Source organism: Passer montanus, unplaced genomic scaffold, assembly GCF_014805655.1.
Source record: "Passer montanus isolate IOZ18808 unplaced genomic scaffold, ASM1480565v1 scaffold59, whole genome shotgun sequence".
In the NCBI taxonomy this organism is placed as follows: Eukaryota; Metazoa; Chordata; class Aves; order Passeriformes; family Passeridae; genus Passer; species Passer montanus.
In genome coordinates, this window is record NW_024370926.1 from 180,901 (window position 1) to 193,057 (window position 12,157).

The 12,157-nt window shown below is 55.5% G+C and overlaps 1 protein-coding gene across 1 annotated transcript in view; it reads right to left on the reverse strand.

The window, feature by feature from the left end:
• Nucleotides 1-12,157, reverse strand: part of AGAP3 (ArfGAP with GTPase domain, ankyrin repeat and PH domain 3) — a 74,942-nt gene that overhangs the window by 31,484 nt on the left and 31,301 nt on the right. The window contains exons 10-11 of the mRNA XM_039726475.1: nucleotides 7,991-8,095; nucleotides 3,267-3,432 (exon numbers count right to left, since the gene is read on the reverse strand). Of these exons, the coding sequence (XP_039582409.1) occupies nucleotides 3,267-3,432; nucleotides 7,991-8,095 (271 nt within the window). The remainder of the gene's footprint in view (nucleotides 1-3,266; nucleotides 3,433-7,990; nucleotides 8,096-12,157) is intronic.

Consider the following 12,157-nt stretch of genomic DNA (forward strand, 5'->3'; position numbering starts at 1 on the left):
CACCTCTCATGAATACCTGCCTTCAGGCCACAGCACCTGTGAGCTCTGGCAGATCTGCTCATCCCTTTCCTGCCCTCTCCAGCCCAACCACTGCAGGGCCATCCCCTGCCACACCTTCCGCCAGACCAGGCTTCTCCAAGACCTGTCCAAACTGGCCCTGGACACTTCCAGGGATGAGGCAGCCACAGCTCCTCTGGCCAACCAGTGCCAGGACCTCACCACCCTCACATGGAAGAACTTCCCAATATCCAATCTAAACCTCCCCTCCTTCACTGTAACATCATTCCCCCTTGTCCTGTCACTCCAGGCCCTTGTCCAAGCTCCCTCTCCAGCTTCAGGCACTGGAGGGCTCTAAGGTCTTCGCTGGAACCTTCTCTTCTCCAGGTTAACACCTCCATCTCTCTCAGCCCTCTCTGAAGGAGAGGGCTCCAGCCCTTGGAGCATCTCCATGGCCTCCTCTGGACAATGAGAACTCAGCCAACCCAAAATAAAACCAAGCTTAACTGCAGTAAAGCTGCCTTCTTGAATGGTTTAAATACTGGTGCACAGAGCCCCCACTGGCTTCACACACACAAGTCCCTTCCTCACTCCTACTGTATTTAGCTTGAAGCTGTCTATACCTGCCTTGGAGTTACTCTGGATCCTCACCAGAGCACTGCACTCATGTATTTCATCCACATACAGGGCAAGGTGAGACTTCATTTTTTATTTCCTCTGCCCTCTGTGTTCTTGGTCTTTCCCCACCCCAGGTAAAGACACTGCAGTGGACATCAGCCAGCACAGTCACTTACCTCTGCAGAGGTCAGCTCACAGAGGAACCAGACACTTGCTCTGAACTCGAACCACTGGCCACCTGGCTTTGCCCAGAGACTCCTGGGGCAAGACAGCAAATCCCTTATGTCTCCAAAGTCTGTGGCCTCTGAAGATTAACTTGTGACTGACAAAGAACTGCAAACTTTGAAGTGCTTCTCCTCCAGTTCCCAAAATATGTGTCAGATGAGAGATGCCCAGTGGATCCAGTAACAATCTCATCCACAGTCCCAAAGGTGGAAAAACTGTGAGGTCACTGCTAATTTGAAGGCAGGCAGATTCTCCATCAACCCTAAATCCAGCCTGGGCATTGCACAGGGATAAGAGCACATCACCTCAGACAGTCTGTGTCCCATCAGTGCACTTAGTGACTGCATCCGCTGCTATGGGGCTTGGAGGCATCAGAGAGAGATTAAAAAATGCCTCAGAAAAGCCTTTACTGATTGTGTACCAGACAAAAAGCATTTCTGACACTGCAGACACAGCCTGAGCCAAGACAGGGCTCACACCTGTGGTAAAGCTGCTGTCCTGGTGCTGAGCCCTGTGTGGACACCCAGTCTGGGCAGCCCAGAGCACTGCTCTGCTGGAGGGCCCAGGGCAGACAGGGGATCCCAAAGGCACAGAGCCCACATGGCAGTGACCATGTGGGAGTGCCACAGGGTGCCACCCCTGCACTGCCAGCAGCACCTGCAGATGGGCTAAAGCACATCTGAACAGGAAACTGGTCTCATTCTAAAGGCTCAGGCAGTGCTCAGCCCAACTGCTCTCCAGATAAACTATTCCAACATTCATTTCCCCCCTGCTAGGACATTGCATCTCCTCTCCTGTGTAACTGCTCTAGCTCCAGCCCACCCTCTGCAACTGCTCCAGCCCCCTGGCCCAAACTGCAGGGGCACTCTCACACTGTACTCATCCTTGGCACTGGTTTTCCAGCAGCAGGGATCAGTAATCCAGGTACATCCCAGTAATCCAGGTACATCCCAACCTGCTCCTGAGCCCAGCAGGACTGAGAGGACTGCTGGAAGCAGGATACGGCGCTGGGTGAGCAGCTGGTTTGACATCAGCAGAAGATCCTCTGTGGTTTGAATCCTTCCCCCAGCTCTGTTACCTCTGCTAAGTCAGAGCTCAGACAAAGCACCTCTGACAGGCAGGCAGGGAGTGTCCCTGCCCAGACTCAGGAACTGTCCCATGCTGGGGAACGCTGAGTGTGGGTGGAGGTGGTGGAAGAGTGTCAGTGTACAGTGGAGAGCCCAGGCAAGGAACAGGCAGAGCTGCACAGCCCTGGTCAGAACTGACAGTTTACCCACAGATGACTTCTAACTTTCTAAGAACAGTGGTTTGGGTTTGGGAGGGCTTATGATGCCCTCCTTGGCACCATGTGAGCAGTGATGTTACTTGCCCCATTCCCTGTCCACGTCTCTGTGTGTGTGATGCCAAGGACTCCAGCAGCTGTACTCACCACAGCTGCATCCCACCTCCCCTCAGCCCCAGGTCACTCTGAAGCTCTGTGCTGACAGCATCTGACCACGGGGCAGAGCTGGGGCACAGAGCAGGAGTGAACCAGATGGGGATGTGTCACCCAAGCTCACTCTGAGTACTGGATTTGGAAGAATTTCTGTGATCAGCAGCACCACCCTCAGCATCCCCAACAGAGCCTTTTCCATAACCTGTGCACCGGACTGTGCCAACAGCTAGCTGAGATAAAGGCAGGTGGGAACTGCCCACCCTGGCCAAGGACACCAGCCCCAAGGATGCAGTAAAGGCTCTGGGAAATGTGAGCAGGACAGCCCCAGGTTCAGCAGTTCCCCCTGGCAGGGTGAGAGCCTCCCATGGCAGCAGCAGTGAGAGGAGCATGGCAGGAACTCCATGAGAGGAGGAGTGTGACAGGAACTCTGTGAGAGGCCAGAGGGACAGCCAGCCTCCCAGTCTCACCTCACCACACTCTGGGGCAACTCTTCAGTGTGCACACAGAGTGATGGTCCCAAACCAGATCTTCACCATTTCTCCAGGGAAAGGTAAGGAGGAAAGAGGGTCCCAAAACCAGAAAGAAACAGAACTTGTCAGGAACCAAGGGCCTTGGGATTTCCTTTGGTTTAGGGAGCAGCAGCTTCCACCATGTGCCGCAGCTCACCAGCCTCAGCACTCTCCTCAAGGTGAGGAAATTCCTCAGGGGTTCACACTGCAGTTAAACCCTCTGACGTTCTTCTGTCCTGGATGCCAACCAGCACAAAATCCTACAAGTATTACCTCTTACCTGTAAAATCCTAGAAGGATTACCCAGGGAGCTTACCTGGGACCTGCACAGAAATGCCAACACCCACCAAAGGGACTCCCCGAGGGTGGTGAAAGCCAGACACTCCAGAAGGGGTTCTGTTACCAGCTCAGCAAAGCTAAGGGCTGCTGGGGCATTGTGCAGGGACAGCTGCTGGCTCTGTGCCACCCACACCAGCTCCTACCTGTGCCTCCTGCCAGCTGCGAGCTGCTCCTGTCCTTGGCCAGCCCGTTGGCCTTGGGGCTGGCGCTGGGCGCTGCCGCCGTGGCCCGGGGCAGCCGCTTGCCCGGGACCTTCACCGTGGTTCGCAGCAGGTCGATCTCCTTGCCGTGCACGTTCTGCATGTAGTCCTGCAGCAGAGCACAAGGGGGGAGGATCAGCCCTGCCCCAGCCACACACGCTCAGCTCCCCATCCTCAGAATCAGCACTAGGCCCTGCTGGATGCCAGGACAAGCCCGTTTGGGAAAGCATGGCTGGGGATCAGAGACCACATGGAGCCAAAGGGCACACAGCTGGCCAGCACCTCCTCCTCCTCCCTGTCATCCTTGCTTAATCTCAGCACTCACCTGCAACAGCATATGATATGATATAATGACATATGATATGACATTATATAATATGATATGAGTACAGCATAAGCAATAGGATACCTAAAAATTCCCTCAGGTCACAGCTGGGCTAAGAGAAACCCAAAACAACAGAACTCAGGTAACTCCCTTGCTCATTCACCTGCAGAGCTCCCTGTTACTCCAAACTTGGTGCTTCCACCATTTCTTCTGGCAGACAATTCATTATACAGCCAAAAGCCCATGTGCAGTCTGTAACTATCACTCTGCCCTGTCTTCCAAGAGCATTTCAGCTTTCAGTCAGAATGAGGGTGCAGACTCCCAATCTCTCCCGAGCATTGTATCCCTTCCTGTGTCTCTCACCCCTCCCTGCCCCTGGGGCACCGTGGTTCTTCTCCAGCCCTCTCTGATGAGGCCAGCTCCTCCTTGGGCTTGTGCCCTCAGAAGGGGAAGACCCAACCAATGTTACAGGGGGAAACTCTTGGTCAGATCCCAAGGGAGCAGGGACCAACACTGGAGCTCAAGGCTCTGGGAGGAACAGGGAACTGGGGACACCATCTCTGGGCTCCTCTGCTGCCATCAGGAGAGAAGCCACAGCTGTCCAGGGAGAGCTTGTGGCTGCTGCAGGGGGCTTGGGTTTACTCCAGTTCACAAGGAGGTCACCAAAAAGATTAATTCAGAGATGGTCCCCATCTGCTTCCACATCCAAGAAGACAAACACAAGAACAAGCTGAGTTTAAGAGCAACAATCCTCCCATCCTGGACCCAAAAGCGGGTGACGGGGGCTGCACAGGCTCTCTGTGCTCTCACGTAGCTATTTGCAAGGGTCATAGTCTCCCACAGCACCTTCACACCTGGTCTGAGCTCCTCTCTCCCCACTGACCCCCCTGCAGGCATCCTGCCCCCAGAGCACACCTGGACACGGGGCAGCCTGGCCTCCAACCTGGCACTCCCCAGCCGGTCCCCTGCGTGCCCTGACACGGCCAGCCAAGCACACAGCACACCGAGCTGCTCCCAGCTGGGTGCAGAGCTGCTGCCAGCCCTGGGCAGGACCCTCCGAGGGCTGGAGGATTTTCCCTCACTCAGCACAAGTGCCGCGGTCGCCGGCTGCCTGCCGGAGCGAGCGGTCACTGCCGCTCGCTTTTATTACCTACCATAAAACAGCAATTTCTTCCCAAGCCTCCTCGCTAATTACCCAGCCAGTTCTCTCATTTCATTTTATTACTGGAATTAACAACGAGTTCAAAGCGTGGAAAGCTATTAAGATGTGTGATTAAGCCACATTCAATTAGTTTCTACAAACAATTTAATTGATGTTGCAGATAGAATTAACAGAAGGTGATTGTGTGAATGGCTCCACTGGCTGCAAAATGGGAGCTGCTTCCCTGGCTCTGTGCAGCGCGGCCGGCGAGCCTGGGCTCAGCCACGCACCTTCCACCAGCAGCAGAATTCTCTCCAAGGCTTTGGGAAGTGATGGGAAGCTGCACCAGGCTCTTCACACAACTTGTTCTCCTTTCACTGAACACACTTACAGAAAGGTAGAACATAAATGCAACAAGGAAAGCCCTGCTGCATCCAGGGATCAGGCCCCCAGCACTCCTGCCTTCATCTCCAGGCATCCTGCCTGTCCCTGAAACCACCAACTGCTCCAGTGCAGAGGCAGAGGTGGCACCTCAGGGCAGGAACCCACCACTGCCCCACAGTTCCCAAGCTGGTGAGTCCAGGCTGGTGCTCAAGGCAGTTTTGCTTCCATCAGGAAAGCAATTCCAGGGCCAGGGCCAGCTCACCACCATGTGTTTGCCAACCTGTGACTGAAAACCCAGAGTTTACGCCTGACTCCTGTTGAGGAAACTTTCAAGTTGGGCTGGAGGTACCACGATCCAGATCCAGACATAGGCTGAGTGATGAACTCCCAAAAACAGATGAAGAGCTCCACCAGGAAGCTTTGGTTGGTAAAATCAGCACTGCCAGAGCCAGGCCCTGACCTCCACCCAATGGGGCATGGACACACCTGGTCAGATGTGCACTGGCAGAGAAATAAATTAGGGCTGCTGATCTCTGAGGTCCTGACACCCACCCCAAGAGGGACAGAGAGAGAATGTAACAGAGATGGAAGAGAAGAAAAGCCAGGACTCATGCCAGGGAACAGCCACTGGGAACTCAAAAAGAGCACAAAAATGCTCTGGGGCATTGAACATCCTGATGGACAGGGAAGACTCTTCCTGCAAGGCTCAGTCTGCTCTCAGGGACCCCTTTTCTGCACCCAGAATTCCACCATCCACAGACACATGGCAGCACAGGCAGGGAAGAGGCTGGGACTGCCCATTCCATGGCAAGAACTGGATGCTGCATGTCCCCTTGGCTGGCACTCTGTGGTTAGTTCTGGCCCACAGCTCCCCCACCCCGTGCCAGCCAGCCTGGGATCTGCTGCCACACTGAAGTGATTGAAGAGCATGTGCCCATCCTCAGGAGAACAGGTTTGCTCCATCCCTAACGTGCTCTGCTTGTGTCATCCTGGAAAAGGACACGGGAGCTTTGCCTTGGGCCACAGGGTGGGTACAGACCCACCACAGCACCCCCTGATTCACTCTGGAGGACGGGGAGGAGCAGCTACAATGGGACATCCTCCTCTGGACTACCTCTTCCTCCTGCAGCTACCCCTTCCAAGCAGGCTGTACACCAGGTACCCGAGGGAAAGGGAGGCAGAGAGGCTTTGTGGATCATGCTGCCAGAACTGCAGCAGGCAGTGGGACACGAGGGTGGGTGCCAGGGTGCATTCCCCAGCTCCGAGGCAGGCGATGCCCCAGGGCAGCACACAGAACCCCAGCCTTGTGGCAGACAGGCTGGGCAGCCCCATGCTCTGTGCCCACGGGTAATCCACCCTCGCTGTGGGTAAACACATCCAGCAATACACCTCCTGTCCCAGGGGCAAGGTTCAGAGCTCCTCGTGGAAACCAGGCAGGAGAGGCCCAGCTGGCACCACCCTCAGCAACGGGCTGTGGATCACCAGTGGCACCAGCTGGAAGCAAACCAGATTTTTTCCCAGGGCAACGCAGTAATGAAATGAAACACTGAAGTGCAGGATGGAAAGCAAGTGGCATCAATCTCGATCACCCCCTGAGGAAGGAATGGTGAAAAAAGGAGAGAAACCTGGTGTGTGGCAGCAGCAGCATCTGAGAGGAGCTAAACAACAGCCCAGAAATTGCTCTCCCTCCACAGCTGATGGTAATAGCATGGTAATTTCCATGGTGGAAATGTGATAAGCCCATACGCACAGGTGCACAGGTGAGCACACACGCAGAGATGGCAGCAGCAGCCACTCCCTCCTGGTTTGGTGATGTGAAGACCAAAAACTAGGGTTACAAAGTTAGAGAACTGCAGACTACAGTATGGGGGTTGAGAACTCTAAGAAAAAGCTCCAAAAAATTAGAGAAAGGAAATGCAATGGTTGGGTCAGGGTCCAGGGGCTCTGGAGCTGGATAACTGAACATGGTAAACCCTGGAGTGACAGTGCAGGGTTAGCAATGAGGAGAAAGACTCTGAGGCTCCGGACACTCCAATACCCCACATCTGAAGAGATCAGGGACACACCGAGGGCCTGGAAACATTCACAAGAGCTGCAGCACCTTGTTCTCCTCCTTGCAGCCCCCTAAACCACGGTGTGCCCCCAGCCACTGCCCGTCTGTCTGTCCTGCGGCAGCACGCCCTTGGCAGAGGTGCTGGGCCTGTGTCACAGGTGTGTCTGTCCGTGGCTGCTGCCACAGCAGCAAACTGTGCTCAAGAGGGAACAGGGAAGAAGCCATTAGCCCCACAGTGGGGAGGCGACAGAGATGGATGGGGCGGCAGCTGCGTGCCTGAGGAGCGGGGGATCAGACGGCACCGGGGCAGCGCGCCTCTGCACAGGCACCTCGTCTCCATTACCCAACACCCAGCAGCCAGGAAAATTATTCCACACCCAAATGGCACATCAGACACAGCTGCGAGGAGTTCTCTGCCTGCTCCTCACGGCTGCAAGGTAGGCCCTGCTTTAATGGGCTGAGCAGGCAAACAGGAGAGAACTGCAGCTTCCCAGGGCAATCCTGCACAGAGCTTGCTTCCATCAGCCTAGCACTGAGCAAATGGCCTGCAGGAGAGAGTCTCCTCCAGACCCTGGTAAAAACCTGGTCTGCTGAAAATGCTGCCTGGGAGGTGGCCAACGCTGAACGCCTGCACAGGGCAGAGCCCAGATCTTCCATCTGCTACCAAACTCTTCCCCAGCCCCTCTCTGCCATGACGGCTGCTGCAAGTGCATGAAGGACACTGCTCTGTCCCACCCTGCTCCCCCTCTCAGCCCAGTACTCACGTGCAGGCTGGGGTGGTAGGTGAGGACCCCATTGTCACACAGTGTCACGTACTTCTTCTTCCACTCCTTATTGAGGGACTTGCCACTGCGTTTGAGGAGAATGCCCTAAAAGAGAAGAGTCACGAGTGTCAGATGGTGTTTGATCCAGGCACCTCATGCTCCACTCCAACACTGCCCCTTGGACACTGGTCTTTGAGAAGAAAGGACGAGCAGACTCAAGAAAACATCTTCTAGGTTGGCTTTCCCACACTCCCTGGGCTGCACTCTTTCCATACCAACCCCCCAGTCCCACAGACAGCCCCTTCCACTCAGGGATAAGGGTCTCCACGTGTCAACACCAATGTTCAGGTCCTCTGAGGGACCCATCACATCCTCTGGTGTCCCAAACCACCCACTCTTCCCATGCTGAAGGGCAACCACCACAGACACAGATTGCTCCCAGACCTTCTCCCACCACCCAAAGTGCAGAGGGATGGTCAAGGCAGGGAAAACTGGGGACAGGCAGAGGCCAGTTGAGAAATAACACTCCAAACACATCTCCCAAGGGATGCACATTCTCTCGCCAGCTAGTGATTCTGAGAGCTGTCAGGGTAGGGATGGACACGTCCCAGGAGGGAGTGCAGGTCCTGGGCAGCTGAGAGTCAGAGTTGTCCCCTTTTCCCATCAGGATTTTACCTGAGACCCACCCTGCTGTCGCTGGCACCACACTCCCAGGGCCAGGAAATGACTGCACTCAGGTAACCCAGACCCAACTCCACTGAGCTGAACCAAAGCTCACAGCACGACCCCCATCCTCTCCCCATTCATTTTTGCCTCCCCAGGAATCTACCTCCAGCAGCAATTTATTATGTATCAGGTAAGGACAAAGGTGGAGAGGGAGAAGGAAGCTGGGGCAAGACACCAGGTGCAAGGGCTCTGGAGCAGGGAGAGCACATCAAGCACTCTGTCGGCAGGGAGGGAAGCACAGCGTGGGGGGACAAAAGTAGGAATGAGTAACAAAGTCTGGGAAAAAGCTGGCTCTACCAACTGTCAGGCCTGGCCCCTCTGAAAGTGCTGTCTGGACAGACACCCAGACTGCCTGTTCCTAACTTGGCAAAAATCTGGGCCCCGGGCCAGCCCCTCCTCAAAACCCTGGGCAGAAAGTGTCAGCCCTGCCAGCCTTGGCATATTTGGGGGCCCCATCCCAGTGCCTGGAGACTGAGCTGCTGCGCCTGCACGGCGCAAAGGCCCAGCACAAAGTGGTGGGGGCACAACCCTGCCAGACGTGACCGTGAAATCAGCAATAAATGGTGCACAACAGGCAGGAGTCCCCACGAGCCCTCCAGCGCGGGGCTCGGGCAGCCAGCAGTGGGAAAGGAACTGCCCTCCAACACGCAGGGATGGAACAGCAAAGCAGAGTGGCTAAGGCAAAGCTGCGTGTGGGCAGGATCAGATCCCCTGCCAGGATCTGAGACCTGGCCCTCAGGAGCTCAGAGGACACACTCACTTGGGAGAGTCAGAAGGTGCTAATGAGAACGTGGCATGGAATGTGGCAGCCAGCTGACGGCTCCTGCTCTGCCAAGGCCTGCCAGGGACAAGCAACAACCCCTGGAGTCACGGCTGGAGGCTCACACTGAGCAAATCCATGGAAAAACTATGGCAAAGAGTGATGGGCAAACAGGGAGAGGAGAGGAGAGGAGAGGAGGGGAGAGGAGAGGAGACCTGGCCCTCAGGAGCTCAGAGGACACACTCACTTGGGAGAGTCAGAAGGTGCTAATGAGAACGTGGCATGGAATGTGGCAGCTGGCTGACAGCTCCTGCTCTGCCAAGGCCTGCCAGGGACAAGCAACAACCCCTGGAGTCACGGCTGGAGGCTCACACTGAGCAAATCCATGGAAAAACTATGGCAAAGAGTGATGGGCAAAGAGGAGAGGAGAGGAGAGGAGAGGAGAGGCAATGCCAGCTGATGCAAACAGGACATTAGAGGAGCCTGGCTGTCCCCTGGGTAAAACACACTATCTGATGGCAGGAGTGACTGTGCTGACAAGTGTTTTTGCTTTCTATCAGGTTTTTAACTGAGCAACAACCCTCTTCAGCACCAGTTGTACAAAACCCATAGAGCCAGCAATGAATGCAATGAGAACTAGTCAAGTGCAAGGTCTCAAAACATATCCATGTCTGAGAACAAGCATGGTTATAAATGGCAAACCTGTGTCCAAGAGGACTTACAGAGGTCCAGCCAACCTGCATCTGATTCAGACCAGTTCCTCAACGTCTTGCTCAAATGAACTCCAAGAAAACACAAAGCCAGAAAACCTAAAGGTAATGTTGCAATTGCATGGTGTAAATCAGTGCAGCGACTGTCCTTAACCCCAGCTGCCTCCTATCCCTGGGCACACTGAGCTGCTGAGGACAGCAGGCACAATCCTGCTCAGGTGGCAGGACCCTGCAGTGGGCTGTCAGGGCTGGTCCTGCACAGGGCCTGGGTGGGAGCTGCCCACGTGTGAGCTCTGGGGCTGGAGGTGCCATCCCTGAGCAGCTCCTGGGCTCTGTGGGAAAGGTACCTCGGTCTGGGGGTGCTCGTTGGGTCAGACAGGGCAGACAGTGCCCATCTGTGGCACTGCCACAGCAGAGCAGAGCTGCAGGAGTGCTGGGAGGTCACCTCGCCCTCCCTCCCTGGACAGGCTCAGCTGCACCACGGCACTCCAACCTCTGCACAAAACCTGCACTGAGGGACACTGCAGCAGAGATGGATCCTCACACCCCTGCACCTCCCAGATGAGACGGCAGCCATGCCATGCCATGCCATGCCATGCCATGCCATGCCATGCCATGCCATGCCATGGGCAGGACGGCTGCCTGGATCTTGTGTGCCATCCTCCCACACACACTCAGCAGCACCCACGCTCCCTTCAGCACTGGTTCTGGGCCCACCCAAAGTCATCCTCTCTAACACCACAGCTGGGCCACACATTTCCCACATGGTGTAAGAAAATGATCATTCCTCCTGCCACACAAAGCCAGTTTAACATCCACCAGCTCACCCAGGCAAACGGTGAATTCTCTGTAATTCAGAACATTTGTTTGGTACCTGCCAAAAAAATCTGCTCCAGAGTGGGCCAAAGTTACAGATCTAACTCAAAGTCACTGTGTGGAATTCTCTGGCTTCTGAGCGTGACAATTCCTTCTGGACACAGTGATCTCTTCTGGGCATGAGGATCCCTCCTGGGCATGATGATCCCCCTTTTTGCCTTAAACCCAGCCCAGTTCCACAGTCTGACCTGCCCTTCCACAGCATCCTGCAGTACAGCTCCTCTCCTCTCCTCCCCTCGATGTGACTTCAGCCTGATGCACCCTGATGCTACAGAACAGCCACTTCAGCACTTCCAGCCTGCCCCAAACACATGCTGCCTGCAGGGAACAGTGGCTGCACTTAGGTCAGCCTCTAACCTGCAGCTTGGCAGACTGAAGCACAACCAAACTGAGAGCTGGGAAGGAGGACTGGCCCTACAGCCCCTTTGTGCAAGCCAGAAGGAACAAAGCTCCAAAAGGGGGAGAACCCGGGCTGCCTGCCCGTGCTGCTGCCCTCGAGCCTCCCCAGAGGCCCTGGTGGCCCGGGAGCCCTGTGCCAGCACACGGGTGCTCCTCACCCTCCCTGTCACCGTGCAGGACCTGCAGGCAGGAAGCCTTCCAGGAGTTTCTTCCCCGTGACACACAAAGGGAGCAGAGCTGCTCCCTCTCCCTCTCCCGGGCTGCTGGCGCTGGGCTGTGCCGGTGCACAGTAAAAGCAGCAGCAGCAATATGCAGCGTAATGAAGCAGGCAGCGGCGATGGCCCCCAGAGGACTCGTTTACTCCACAAATCTCCCTTCCACTCACTTTTTGCTAAGAATTTTAACACCAAACTTAATTGTGAAGTCGCGTATTGATTGGAAAATGCAAATGGCAATTTAAATGTAATCTAAGCTCCCAGCATGATCCCAGCTCCCAAGAAGGAGGAGTCACCCGCCTTGGGCCCTGCTGGAGTGCACGGCCCGAGCAGAGCCAGGCCAGGGGCCAGGGGACCCTCGGGCTGCCAGCACGCTCCATGCAGCCTTCCCAGAAAGATCTGGTAGATGTGCAATTAGGAGCTCATTCCCGGTAACAAACAGCTGAGGAAGCTTCGTCTCCCGGCCTAATTAACCCACTTC